Genomic DNA, 15,489 nt, shown 5'->3' with positions numbered 1-15,489 from the left:
GGATCCGGACCGCAACACACCGACATAGGCTCCGGTAACGCCGCAGCCTGACTGGGGTCGGCTGCCCCCGGGCTGCTTCTGTACTCCCCCTCGGGGCCTACCTGGGCCCTAACGTCGGCCTCTGGAGGGTCCACGAGCATGGGCTAGTCGCAGTCGGGGCTGGGTGGTAGGTCCGGCAGTTCCTCGGGATAGTCGGCCCAGGGTAGCTCCGGCGGCTCCTCCAGGTAGCAGCGGGCGTGGGGAAGCTCCGGCGGCTCCTCCGGGTAGCAGCGGGGGTGGGGAAGCTCCGGCGGCTCCTCCAGGTAGCAGCGGGGGCGGGGAAGCTCCGGCGGCTCCTCCAGGTAGCAGCGGGGGCGGGGAAGCTCAGGCCAGACTGGGCGGCTGCCCTGGGTCGCAGGAGTTTCCCAGTCTCAAGTTCCCTGGGGGATGTCCACTCTCTCTGATGGCTGGGGCTGGACTGAGCTCTGAGGGCCGGCTTTTATAATTCCAGGTCGCCGCCTGACCCTTTGAGGGGCGGGCCCAGAGCTCCGTAGCTCCGCCCACTCTGGCCTCCGGCTGGGCTCTCCCTCCTCTGGGCAGGAGGGGAGCCACACCTGCTCACTACAGTTAGATATTAGGAAAAAACTTTTTCACTCAGAGAGTGGTGAAACACTGGAATGGGTTCCCTAGGGAGGTGGTGGAATCTCCATCCCCAGAGGTTTTTAAGGTCAGGCTTGACAAAGCCCTGTCTGGGATGATTTAGTTGGGGTTGGTCCTGCTTTGAGCAGGGGGTTGGACTAGATGATCTCCTGAGGTCCCTTCCAACCCTAACATTCTATGATTCTAACACCTGTTGTCACTTTCAGGTGACGTGTAAACAAGAAGTGGGCAGCATTATCTCCTGCAAATGTAAACAAACTTGTTTGTCTGAGAGATTGGCTGAACAAGAAGTTGCAGGTTCTAAAATTTTACATTTGTTTTATTTTTGAATGCAGGTTTTTTGTACAAAATTCTACATTTATAAATTCAACCTTCATGATAAAATTGCACTACAGTACTTGTATTAGGTGCATTGAAAAATACTATTTCTTTTGGTTTCTTTACAGTGACAATACATGAAATCAAAAATAAATATAAATTGAGCAGTGTACACTTTGTATTCTGTGTTGTAATTGAAATCAATATATTTGAAAATGTAGAAAACATCCAAAAATGTTTAAATAAACGGTGTTCTATTATTAACAATTAATTATGTGTAATTAATTATGATTAATTTTTAATCAGTTGATAGCCCTATAAATAATGAAATGCCACTTCAGTTGAAAAGTATAATTCATCTTCCCCACTACCATCCAACAAAGAACCATCCCAACAAGAACTGCTCTTGAGGTTTTTTTGGTTTTCTTTGTCTGTTTCTTTTGTGAAAATAGACTTTGTAATAGTGAATTTCCAGTAGAGCTGTCGGAAAATAGAATTTCTCTTGGGAAATTCATATATTTCTATATTTACTTTCATTCAGAAACAGGACAAAAAGATTAAATATCAATAATTTTCATGTAAGCAAAAGTTCTAAATAGGTTCTATTCAGAAATGTTGGCATGATTTTTTTTGACATTTTTGATTGACATTAAACATTTTGTTTGAATGTGTTAAAATTTTTGACATTTTAGAATGGTGATTTGAAGCTAAATGTTTCATGTCTAAGTTTTCCATTGAGAAACTGGGAAATTTAATTGAAATTGACATTTTCCTGGGGGAGGGGGAATCAACGTTAACAAAATCACATATTTTATTGGGGAAATTTTTCTGTTAAAAAATTTCAACCAGCTTTAAGAATTTAATTAAGTAAATAATAAAATTAGACTTCAATTCAAGAGTATAATTTCCTGTCTTGGACCTCGATTCTGCAAAGTAGGCACACGTTTAATTGTTTTGCAGAATTAGATCCACACTTCATTAACTGGTGACCTGGTGACAGACGCTGCTTCTTTTATCACTGTAGCAAATTCACTACTGTAGACATTTGTTAAATAATTATAATTTCATACCTATAGAATGTATAATTTGTAGTGTACTGTATTAGTGCTATTTAACATATTCACATCACTCCAGAACTCCGGTCTGGTTTGCTCAGAGTGGTGAAAGTTGGTTTATCTCCATGGTGTTCACTGCTATATCCTGGGTGATCTGTGGAACACTAATGATGCCAGGGTGGTGTGCAGGCAGCTACAATGAGGAGATTCAGAGAATGCATACAACAAATCCTGCACGTGTGTCATAGCAAAAATCATCCTTTCAACATGTGAACATTAAGTCATGGCACAACCATTTTTGAAGCTATGTTATAATTCTGACATACTAGATTAAAACAATGTATTAAACCTATTCTGCACTGCACTGGACCTGTCAGTTTTGATCCAGAAGCCTTGTGAAGTAAATGGAAAGTGAATGGAAAGTGTCACACTGACCGCATATGGGCCCGATTGAAAGCGGGCTTAGGGATAGCCAGGTTTCTAAATTCATGGAAGAGTTTAGCTCAGTAGCTGGCTGCTACTGAGCTAAACTCAAAGAGCAGCCATTTGAGCAGTGAAGCAACTTTAAATGTCTTGAATGTTGGCCGAGGGGTTATGGCCATTATCAACATCCTGTCTCACTTACAGTCCTCCAAAGTGTGAATGAGGAATGAGCTATGTGGGAGATGGGAACCAGTCTCTTTCGCAGCACAGTAGGAAATTGCTGAGGATGTTGGTATACTTTGCTCAGCTGTTTTACTTCTGAAATCTCATAATCATCAATTGGTTCCTGTGACACATTAACAGCTGAGATTTAACCCTACAGGAAGCAAACAGATCAGACTGGTGAATGGGGCAGATCACTGTGCTGGCAGGGTGGAAATTTCTTACCAAGACACCTGGGGGACAGTCTGTGATGATTCCTGGGACCTATCGGATGCCAACGTTGTTTGCAAAGAACTGGGATGTGGACGTGCCATCAATGCATCTGTTTCTGCTCATTATGGGCAAGGATCAGGGGAGATCTGGCTGGATGACGTGAACTGCTCTGGAACTGAAACCAACCTTTGGGCATGTCCTTCCAGGGGATGGGGTCAGCACAGCTGCGGGCATCATGAAGATGCAGGAGTGCTCTGCTCAGGTGAGCTCTGTTTCTGCTCTATTTAACTGGGGTAACAGAGAATTATGAATGCACCAATCACAGTTTCATAGTAAAGGTTGAATTCTGTTTTGCACTTAAAGCAGGCATTCAACCTCTTTGTTATGTAGAAAACCTACATCACACCTGCCCCAGAGTTACTACATTTATTCTATGAGCACAGACTTAATTTTCTGAGAATTCACAAGTAAATCCAGTTTTTGAGTTAAAATATCAATTTTGAGTTAAAGTACTCATTTTAAAACAAATTGTCTATCTTTCTTTTGTCCCAAATTTTAATAATGGAATAAAACAGATTCTTCAAACTCTCCATACTGTTAAAATTTATTAAAATTTTGTGCATACACTATATTTCAAGAAATTAGGTTATAATTAAGCTAAGTTATTTTTTTTTCTTGTATCTAATTGTTATGAATATATATGCTACAGATAGGCTCAGATCAACAGCTCATGTAATTCTTTATTGGAATCATGGCAGCATCAGTGGTGACTCAATCAGTCACTGCTCTGCTTATACACCTAAACTGCATGCAATAATTCTGCTGGTTGTAGATGAGTCATTGATATAAGGTAAAATGGGCACATGTTTCTCAGTGGTTCATTACTTGACTACAACTGCCACATGCTCTGATCTATGCTTGAAAGGCTTCCCATGGGATTGCTGCCATGGACCCACTGCACACTACTATCAACACTGCCAAGAGAAATGAGGCAGGAGCATAGATCCCTTAAAGTGCAGTGATATCGGGACCCATGGGCTCCCTTCATGTAGAACCAGTCTCCCCAACATAGCCCTTTGGACTAATAAGTCAGCTGAAAATTAGAGTCCAGGTTCACTAGTACACTTTGGCTGCTTTGTCCTGCTCTTGAGGTACAAAGCAACTGTGAATCTAGATTCACTGCCCTGACTGCTTTTACTAGCCGGATGTATCAGTGAATCTGCCTTTAAAAGTAGAAATAAACAATTATTTAAAGATGATGTTATAAATCTTCAAATCATTACATATACTGAATGGTAGCATTCTCTTGTCTCATATTCTTGTATGAAATGTTTAATAAATAATAGTATTTTTCAAAGGAAATTCCAAGAAAAAAATAAAATCATAGAATCATAGCACTGGAAAGGACCTCGAGGGGCCATCAAGTCCAGTCCCCTGCTCTCATGGCAGGACCAGCACCATCTAGACCAGGGGTGGCCAACCTGGGACCCTAGAGCCACCTACGGCTCTTCAGAAGTTAATATGCGGCTCCTTGTCTAGGCACCAACTCCGGGGCTGGAGCTACAGGCGCCAACTTTCCAATGTGCCAGGGGGTGCTCACTGCTCAGCCCCTGACTCTGCCACAGGCCCTGCCCCCACTCCACCCCTTCCCTCCCCCTCCCCTGAGCCTGCCGTGCCCTCCCTCCTCCCCACCCAGAGCCTCCTGCACACCATGAAACAGCTGATGGGGAGCGGGGAGGGAGGGAAGGCGCTGATTGGTGGGGCTGCTGGTGGAGGGGAGGTGCTGGGAGTGGGGTGGGGGAGCTGATGGGGGCTGCTGACGTATTACTGTGGCTCTTTGGCAATGTACATTTGTAAATTCTGGCTCCTTCTCAGGCTCAGGTTGGCCACCCCTGATCTAGACCATTCCTGACAGGTGTTTGTCTAACCTGCTCTTAAAAATCCCCAATGATGGAGATTCCACAACCTCCCTAGGCAATTTATTCCAGTGCCTAACCACCTTGACAGTTAGGAAGTTTTTCCTAATGTCCAGTCTAAGCTTCCTTTGCTGCAATTTAAGCCCATTGCTTCTTGTCCTATCCTCAGAGGTTAAAAAAAACAATTTTTCTTCCTCCTCCTTGTAACAACCTTTTAACAACTTGAAAACTGTTCACATGTCCCCTCTCGGCCTTCTCTTTTCCAGACTAAACAAACCCAGTTTTTTCAATTTTCCCTCATAGGTCATGTTTTCCAGACCCCCAATCATCCTTGTTGCTCTTCTCTGGACTTTCTCCAATTTGTCCATATCTTTCTTGAAATGTGGCACCCAGAACTGCACACAATACGCCAGTTGAGGCCTAATCAGCACAGAATAGTGTGGAAGAATTTCTTCTCGTGTCTTGCTTTCAACACTCCTACTAATACATCCCAGAATGACGTTTGCTTTTTTTGCAACAGTGTTATATTGTTGACTCATATTTAGCTTGTGATCCACTATGACCCCCAGATCCCTTTCCGCATTACTCCTTCCTAGGCAGTCATTTCCCATTTTGTATGGTGTGCAACTGATTGTTCCTTTGAAGTGGAGTACTTTGCATTTGTCCTTATTGAATTTCATCCTATTTACTTTAGATCATTTCTCCAGTTTGTCCAGATCGTTTTTAATTTTCATCCTATCCTCCAAAGCACTTGCAACCCCTTCCAGCTTGGTTTCATCTGCAAACTTTATAAGGGTACTTTCTATGCCATGATCTAAATCGTTGATGAAAACATTGAAAAGAACTGGACCCAGAACTGATCCCTGCAGAACCTGACTCATTATGCCCTTCCAGCATGACTGTGAACCACTGGTAACTACTCTCTGGGAACGGTTTTCCAACCAGTTATGCACCCACCTTGTAGTAGCTCCATCTCGCTTGTATTTCCCTACTTTGTTAATGAGAAGGTCATGCGAGACTGTATCAAAAGCCTTATTAAAATCTATTTTAGCTTCTGAACCTACCCCATTTTCACTGTTTAAGCAGAGTTCAGGTTGAGAATACATATCAGTAAATTAAACATAAAAATCTGTAATTATCACGAAATTAAAGCATTTCAAACCCAAGAAATTCAGAATTAATTTTATGTTTCTGTCTCTATTATAAAAGTATTAAAAAGATGATACAAATGGAGAATGTACCTGCTTACACATGTCCAAAACTGTGTAAATACATACTCAAAAATTTAATATAAACTCCAAGATAAGCTGTTGGTTGCAAATTTTTCAAAAAAATAAAAAAAAGCTCTCTCCAGAAAATACCAATTTGTTGAAACTGAAACGGGTTGTGGGAAAATAGCAGTTTCAGCTTATTGATTTCACTCCAGAATTTCCAATAGCCTGATTCAGTCAAAGGACTTGAACCATGGTCACTCACATCCCAGACACATGCCCTAATCACCTTGTTACTGGCTTTCTTCATCTCTCCTTTTGGAGCTTTCCCACTTCCTATTAAATAATGAAATATTTATTGGACAAGGGACTTGAACCTGGACCACCAACATGCCCAGTGGGCACCCAAACCATTAGGCTATTGGCTGTTCTGAAGCTATTTTCTTTGTCTCACTTGCTCTCGCTCTGATTTTTCATGAAAAACTTCACAAGGTTTCTGTTTCATCCCAACACCGAATAGGAAAAATTTCAAAATCTTGAAATATTTTGTGGAAAATGGTTTCCTGCCCACACCTATTACTGAGCCAACAGAATGCAAATAATAATAAAGAAGTAATTCTAGATTTAAAAACACGAAAAGGCATGCACCCTCCCAAGAATAACTGTGCATACACTGGTACATAGATCTTAAACCACCCATGTAAATCTAAACTCCTCTTAAGCAAGACCAAAAATAGCACATAACAAAACATGTAGGATTAGGTCTACTGCCTGCCAATACATAGACAAAGATATGTCAGTCTGCACCCTCTGTAGCAACAAAAAATATACCACAGCTGCAGAACGCCTTGGGGGAAACTGGAAGCTTAAGTTCCCCTATTGCCTTCCCCACCAAGAATGTCTCCATTTTGTTCTTACTTTTTAAACAAGCACCATGATAGTGATGTTCTAGTAACAGGTGTTTAAGAATAGGGCATAAATTTGTCAGTAATTCCACTATTTCATTCTTTATTTCCTTTGGAATCCTTTGATAACAGTCATCTAGCCCTTGGAATGGACTGTACTTGAATCCCTCAACACTCAATTCAAAAGACAAATGTATACCTTGAACACCAGCCGTTCCTTTTAGTAATGCAGTGCATAGGGTACTGCAAGCTCTTGTTTAACCATTTATAATTTCATACTTCTGTATAGAACTCCTAATTTCTAAAATACCGTAGTGGGTTTTATTCAGTGGATAACATCATTCCAGAGCATAAGTGATTCTGAACTGTGGAGAGAGTTTAACTAGCATAATCCATTTAATGAGAGAGTTGAGATTTCCGCGCATGAAATGTAGGCAATGTCCCAGATAATTGGTGGGATACCAATAATACCAATTTGGTACGCAAGCAGCTGCAGTGTGGAGCTGTGGAAAAAACTTGTAACTAAGGCTAAATATTTGGAATCAGAAATACACAAAAGTAACAATTTTTGTCAAAAAAACAAAGGAAAAGGAAAAGTCATGGCACATAATATTGTATTAAATTGTTTTGGTAAATTATGAGATGGTAACTTTTTTATTTGACTAGAAAAATGGTTTAAAAGTTTTAAAAATCACTTACCACACCGCACAGAACAGGTGGAGAGCCAAAATTAAAAAAATTCATGACTAAGTCTTGCTCAGTATCAGGATGCCCAGGATGACAGAGCATTATTTATGGGGAAAAAATATCATGGATTTTGTCCCAGAAGTCACGGCCACAACAAACACATAGCGTCACTTTTAACCCCGGTCAAAGTCTGAAAGATGAACAGGCCCAAAAAGTATAAAGAAATACGACTTCTGATGGAGATGAGTCCCTGAATAACAATTTCCACATCTGAGATAGCACAGTAAGGAATTGCTGACAATGTCAGTGTCTCTTACTCTGGCATTTTATTTTTGAAATCTTACAGACATCCTTCAGTTCTATAACGATGACACATTAATAGCTGGCATTTATCTTTACACAACACAAGCAGATCAGACTGGTAAATGGTGCAGATCATTGCTCTGGGAGAGTGGAAATTTATTACAATGGTATCTGGGGAACAGTCTGTGATGATTCCTGGGATATATTGGACTCCAATGTCATTTGCAAACAACTGGGATGTGGACACGCCATCAATGCAACTGTCTCTGCTCATTATGGGGAAGGAGCTGGGCAGATCTGGCTGGACAATGTGAACTGCTCTGGAACTGAATCCAGTCTGTGGGCCTGTCCTTCCAGGGGATGGGGTCAGCATAACTGTGGACACACCAATGATGCAGGAGTTATCTGCTCAGGTAGGTTGTGCAAGTGCTCTATTTTAACCCAAACAATAGAGCAGGGGTTGACAACCTTTCAGAAGTGGTGTGCTGAGTCTTCATTTTTTCACTCTAATTTAAGATTTTGCATGCCAGTGATACATTTTAATGTTTTTAGAAGTTCTCTTTCTATAAGTCTATAGTATATAACTAAACGGTTGTTGTATATAAAGTAAATAAGGTTTTTAAAATATTTAAGAAGCTTCATTTAAAATTCAGTTAAAATGCAGAGCCTGACTGGTGGCCAGGACCCACAGTGTGAGTGCTACTGAAAATCAGCTCGTGTGTCGCCTTTGGCACACGTGCCATAGGTTGCCTACCCCTGCAATAGAGTATTGATAGAGGTGAATTTAACTAATAGAATTTTATTTAAATAAATAAAATATAAACCATAAAATAAAATTAAAAACATATAAATTATATTATAAATATTTAAATAAAGAAAATAAAATGCAGCAATAAAATGAAAGAGTAGCTGAGTATGATAAAGGATAATTCCCATGTGGGATTCATGATTTTTTCTGGCATTCAATCCTGTGGAATGATAAGTAACCTTGCGACTCCTGAGGGAGGAATTCAAATTGATATTTGGCTCAGAAGTGACTCTTTCTTTAATCCCCACTGTTCATGCCACAGATTTTACTATCAATGGCAATTTCTGTGCAAGACAGACACTGGACTAAAGCATTATGATGGCTGAGAGGTTAAATAGCAGGAGTTGTGCCAGTCTAGACAGATGTGTTAATAGAACATAGAGAGCAACAAGTTAATCAATACCTACCCACATCCTAGTTGTGCTATATTTATCCTTTGCACATGCTGAGCATCAGGCTAGCAACAATGACACAGTGCCTGACTATTTATGAGAGTCAGGGTAGGAATATCAAAGTCACAGGTTTTGTCAAGGGAACCATAGCCATGTGTGGCAAATTGCTGTCACTATTATGATGGGTCTCACGCTTTCTCTTCTTTGCGGGGGGTTCAGGGCGCCATTTCTTGCCCCTGAATTGGAATATTAATTGCCCCACTAGTGTCTTTGAGGAGGGGAGTGGAGAGGGAGGGACCTGGGCCCGCCCTCTACTCCAGGTCCCAGCCCAGGGACCCTGAGGATAGTGGTGAACCACTTGAACTGGCGGTTCCTTCCCCTGGGCTACTTCCCTCTCCTGCCCTTCAGCTTGTGGGGGGCTTCCTGCCTTCCCTCTGCACAAGCCAGGTGCCCCTTACCTAGGGTCTTGGACTTCTTAGCCCACCGCAGCACTCCTCCAAACTTTCCTCTGCTTCTCTTCAAACTGTTTTCTGCTCCAACACCAATCTTCTCTGCTCCAACTCCTTCAAACTGTTCTCTGTTCCAATCCTTTCTGCTCCAACTCCCACACTGTCTGATTGCAGCAGGGGTTTTTATCATGTGACTGACTGCAGGTGCTCTAATTGGCGTCAGGTGCTCTAGCTAATCTATAGCAAACTTTCTTCCCCTTACAGGGAATAAGGCTCCCTGCTAACACTCTCCTGCTGCCCTCTGGCCATGCTGTATCACACATGACAAATAAACACCCTCCTAAGTCTAAATAAAGAACAGGTCCTGAGAGGACTGAAAACTATGAAATATGATGGAGGTGAGATCCTGTGTACTATTCTGTGTTACGTCCAAGTCAGAGAAAATACGGTCAAGAATTGCTAAGGATGTCAGCATTATTTTCTTAGTGGTTGAATTTCTGGAACATCCTCATTTTTCAACAGTAATAGAATATATTAATAGCTGAAATTTATTTTTACAGGGAGCAAGCAAGTCAGACTCATAAATGGAGCAGACCATTGTGAAGGGAGAGTGGAAGTAAATTATAGAGGCACCTGGGGGACAGACAATCTGTGATGATTCCTGGGACCTATCAGATGCCAATGTTGTTTGCAAACACCTGGGATGTGGGCATTCCATCAATGTAACTGCTGCTCATTATGGGGAAGGATCAGGGCAGATCTGGCTGGATGAATTGAACTGCTCTGGAAATGAATCCTATCTCTTGGCATGTTATTCCAGAGGATGGGGCCAGCACAACTGTGGACACAAAGAAGATGCAGGAGTTCTCTGTTCAGGTCCGTTCTGCAAATGCTCTGTTTAACCTGATTAATCAGGAATTAATATACATTAATGTTAACAAACCCAAAAGCAACAATATGAGAAGGCTGCTGGTAATGATAAAGGAGAATCTCCCTACTGGTCACAATTCTTGGTAACTTGTCATTCAGATCCTGAGAGTAGTGTTTAAATCCAGGTTTGACTCCGAAGTGAGGAGTCTGGTGACTCTTTCACCAGAATCTCCACTGATCAAAACTACAGATTTCACCACTTAATTCTGCACAACGGCCAATTTCTGCCCAGGAGAGGCAAGAGGCTAGAACAGCATTGGGTGCTATAGATCGGGACTGAAGTGCAGTGATAGAAATGTCTGGTAACGTTAGACTGGAATAGTGTGGTGTGGTCCAGGTTTGGAATGAGGAATGCTAGCAGACCTCGGGTATAGAGAAGAGAAACTAATTAGGGCCAGATTTCCAAAGGCATTTAGGAGCCTAAAGAGGGAGATAGACACCTAGAGATGCTTTTGAAAATCCCACTCGGCACCTGTCTGCATTTTAGGTGCCTACTTGCCTTCTTCAAGTCTGGCTTTTGATGCCTTTGCATGTTTTTTTCCCATTTTAATCCGCCATAGTATAGTGGTAGAATTTATCAGATTGATAAAATAAATACCCCAAGTACTTCTACCTTGTGAAGATGGTGATCTATTTGAAAAGCTGCATGTGCAACCAATAATAGCTCTAGGAGTTGCAGAAGAGGTTAGAGTTAACTTTAATTTAATGGTCATATTCTTGAAACATGCAAAGAGTCATGTGATCATTTGCATGTTTCAAGAATATGGCCATTACATTCAGCTTTGCGAACAGGGGCTGCTAACAGAAAGTTTCGCAAGGGAGTTTGGAAGGGGAGTGGGAAGGGGGCAAGGGCCCCTTGCTGTTGTTTTCATTTTAAAACCTATAAACTAAACTTCAGTCAAAACGTCTTGCTTTTAACAACCCCTTCATTAACTAGGAGACAATGGAGGCAGAAGCCCAGCAGCAGAGTGGGGGCTATCCAGTTTATTGCACTGAGTGCAGCATGTATGGATTACCTGCCCTGTGGGCGGGTGGCGTATGTGTGCATTTGGTGCAAGGAGCTCCTGGCCCTCAGAGACCATGTACGGATTTTGGAGGCCAGAGTGGCGGAACTGGAGGAGCTAAGAGAGGCAGAGAGGTATGTTGATGAGGCTTTCTGGGAGACTGTAGAATGTCCCACCTCTGCTCAGACAGCCCCTGCGCTGTTGAGGAGGAAGAAAGGCCCAGGGAAGCAGAGCAGTCAACGGGAGCAGAGGGAAACCTTCCCATAGTTGGGACCCTCCTTCCAGATGGTGCTGGGGGTGCCTCTCACACTGAGGTTGCCTCTCCGGGGGAGGGAACTCCAGTTACTAGGAAAAGGCAGGTGTTAGTAATGGGAGATTCGATCATTAGGAACATAGATAGCTGGGTTTGTGATGACCGGGAGAACCGTATGGTGACTTGCCTGCCTGGTGCGATGGTTGTGGATCTCTCGAGGCATCTAGACAGACTTATGTGTAGTGCTAGGGAGAATCCAGTGGTCATGGTACATGTAGGTACCAGTGACATAGGGAAGGGTAGGAGTGACTTTCTGGAGGCCAAATTTAGGCTGCTAGGAAAGAGACTGAAATCCAGGACCTCTATGATGTCATTCTCAAAAATGCTCCCAGTTCCACACACAGGGCCAGGTAGGTAGGCAGAGCTTCAGAGTCTCAATGTGTGGATGAGATGATGGTGTAGAGAGGAGGGGTTTAGATTCATTAGGAACTGGGGAAACTTTTGGGATGAGGGGAGCCTATACAGGAGAGATGGGCTCCACTTAAACCAAAGTGGAACCAGACTGCTGGCACTAAACATTAAAAAGGTTGTAGAGCAGTTTTTAAACTAGGAGATGGGGGAAAGCCGACTGCTGCAGAGGAGCATGTGGATTGGACACAGACTTCTCTTAAGGGACAGTCTATTGATAGAGATTCTCTAGGTTATAGTCAGGAACAGAGGATGGAAGAGGATAATGTAAGGGCCAGATCAGATGAGAAACATTCACATAAAAAGCTATCTGACACATCAGAAAAGAGCAGACAATTAAACAGGGACAACTTTTTAAAGTGCTTGTACACAAATGCTAGAAGTCTAAATAATAAGATGGGTGAACTAGAGTGCTTTATGATAAAGAAGGATATTGATATAATAGGCATCACAGAAACCTGGTGGACTGAGGACAATCAATGGGACACAATCATTCCGGGGTATAAAATATATCGGAAGCAGGGGCGGCTCTAGGAATTTGGCCGCCCCAAGCACGGCGGCACGCCACAGGGGGTGCACTGCTGGTCGCTGGTCCTGCGGCTCCGGTGGAGCATCCGCAGGCACGCCTGTGGGAGGTCCACCCGAGCCACAGGACCAGCAGACCCTCCGCAGGCATGACAGTGGAAGGTCCGCCGGAGCCGCCTGCCGCCCTGCCGGCAAAATGCCGCCCCAAGCGCACGCTTGGCGCGCTGGGGTCTGGAGCTGGCCCTGATCGGAAGGACAGAACAGGTCGTGCAGGGGGTGGGGGGTGGGGGGAGTGGCACTATATGTGAAAGAAAATGTAGAATCAAATGAAGTAAAAATCTTAAGTGAATCCACATGTTCCATAGAATCTCTAAGGATAGTACTTTCATGCTCTAATAAGAATATAACATTAGGGATCTATTATCGACCATCTGACCAGGACAGTAATAGTGATGATGAAATGCTAAGGGAAATTAGAAAGGCTATCAAAATTAAGAATCCAATAATAGTGAGGGATTTCAATTATCCCCATATTGACTGGGAACATGTCACCTCAGGACAAAATGCAGAGACAAAATTTCTCGATACATTAAATGACTGCTTCTTGGAGCAGCTGGTATGGGAACTGACAAGGGGAGAGGCAACTCTAGATTTAGTCCTGAGTGGAGCGCAGAAGCTAGTCCAAGAGGTAACTATAGCAGGACCGCTTGGAAATAGTGACCATAATACAATAGCATTCAACATCCCTGTGGTGGGAAGAACACCGCAACTGCCCAACACTGTGGCATTTAATTTCAAAAGGGGGAACTATACAAAAATGAGGGGGTTAGTTAGACAAAAGTTAAAAGGTACAGTGACTACAGTGAAATCCCTGCAAGCTGCATGGGCGCTTTTTAAAGATACCATAAGAGGCCCAACTTAAATGTACACCCCAAATTAAGAAACACAGTAAAAGAACAAAAAAAGAGCCGCCGTGGCTTAACAACCATGTGAAAGAAGCAGTGAGAGATAAGACTTCCTTTAAAAATTGGAAGTCAAATCCTAGCGAGGTAAATAGAAAGGAGTATAAACAGTGCCAAATTAAGTGTAAAAATGTAATAAGAAAAGCCAAAGAGGACTTTGAAGAACAGCTAGCCAAACTCCAAAGGTAATAACAAAATGTTTTTTAAGTAAATCAGAAGTAGGAAGCCTGCTAAACAACCAGTGGGGCCCCTCGATGATAGAGAAAGAAAAGGAGCACTTAAAGATGATAAAGGAGAAACTAAATGGATTCTCTGCTTCAGTTTTCACAGCTGAGGATGTTAGGGAGAGTCTCAAACCTGAGCTGGCTTTTGTAGGTGACAAATCTGAGGAACTGTCACAGATTGAAGTGTCACTAGAGGAGGTTTTGGGATTGATTGATAAACTCAACATTAACAAGTCACCAAGACCAGATGGCATTCACTCAAGAGTTCTGAAAGAACTCAAATGTGAAATTACGGAACTATTAACTAAGATTCGTAACCTGTCCTTTAAATTGACTTCTGTACCCAATGACTGGAAGACAGCTAATGTAACGCCAGTATTTAAAAAGGGATCTAGAGGTGATCCAATTACAGACTGGTAAGTCTAACGTTGGTACCGGGCAAATTAGTTAAAACAATAGTAAAGAATAAAATTGGCGGACACATAGAAGATCATAAATTGTTTGGCAAAAGTCAACATGGTTTCTGTAAAGGGAAATGGTGTCTTACTAATCTATTAGAGTTCATTGAAGGGGTCAACAAACATGTGGACAAAGGGGATCCAGTGGACATAGTGTACTTAGATTTCCAGAAAGCCTTTGACAAGGTCTCTCACCAAAGGCTCTTACGTAAATTAAGCTGTCATGGGATAAGAGGGAAGATTCTTTCATGGATTGAGAACTGGTTAAAAGACAGGGAACAAAGGGTAGGAATTAATGGTAAATTCTCAGAATGGAGAGGGGTAACTAGTGGTGTTCCCCAAGGATCAGTCCTAGGACCAATCCTATTCAGCTTATTCATAAATGATCTGGAGAAAGGAGTAAACAGTGAGGTGGCAAAGTTTGCAGATGATACTAAACTGCTCAAGATAGTTAAGACCAAAGCAGGTTGTGAAGAACTTCAAAAAGATCTCACAAAACTAAGTGATTGGGCAACAAAATGTCAAATGAAATATAATGTGGATAAATGTAAAGTAATGCACATTGGAAAAAATAACCCCAACTATACATACAATATGATGGGGGCTAATTTAGCTACAACGAGTCAGGAAAAAGATCTTGGAGTGATCATGGACAGTTCTCTGAAGATGTCCACGCAGTGTGCAGAGGCAGTCAAAAAAGCAAACAGGATGTTAGGAATCATTAAAAAGGGGATAGAGAATAAGACTGAGAATATATTATTGCCCTTACATAAATCCATGGTACGCTCACATCTCGAATACTGTGTACAGATGTGGTCTCCTCACCTCAAAAAAGATATACTGGCACTAGAAAAGGTTCAGAAAAGGGCAACTAAAATGATTAGGGGTTTGGAATGGGTCCCGTATGAGGAAAGATTAAAGAGGCTAGGACTCTTCAGCTTGGAGAAGAAGAGACTAAGGGGGAATATGATAGAGGTATATAAAATCCTGAGTGATGTGGAGAAAGTAGATAAGGAAAAGTTATTTACTTATTCCCATAATACAAGAACTAGGGGTCACCAAATGAAATTAATGGGCAGCAGGTTTAAAACAAATAAAAGGAAGTTCTTCTTCACGCAGCGCAC

General features: G+C 42.3%; 1 protein-coding gene across 1 annotated transcript in view; it reads left to right on the top strand.

Annotated features, from left to right (window-relative positions):
• The first annotated feature begins 3,105 nt into the window (after window positions 1-3,105).
• Window positions 3,106-15,489, top strand: part of LOC123371167 (deleted in malignant brain tumors 1 protein-like) — a 29,988-nt gene continuing 17,604 nt past the window's right edge. The window contains 4 exon segments of the mRNA XM_045018462.1: window positions 3,106-3,132; window positions 8,002-8,312; window positions 10,106-10,184; window positions 10,186-10,417. Coding sequence (XP_044874397.1) covers window positions 3,106-3,132; window positions 8,002-8,312; window positions 10,106-10,184; window positions 10,186-10,417 — 649 coding nt within the window.

This window comes from Mauremys mutica, chromosome 5, assembly GCF_020497125.1.
Source record: "Mauremys mutica isolate MM-2020 ecotype Southern chromosome 5, ASM2049712v1, whole genome shotgun sequence".
Classification (NCBI taxonomy): Eukaryota; Metazoa; Chordata; order Testudines; family Geoemydidae; genus Mauremys; species Mauremys mutica.
Note: the sequence above shows the minus strand (reverse complement) of the source record. Positions and strands in the feature narration are given on the sequence as shown.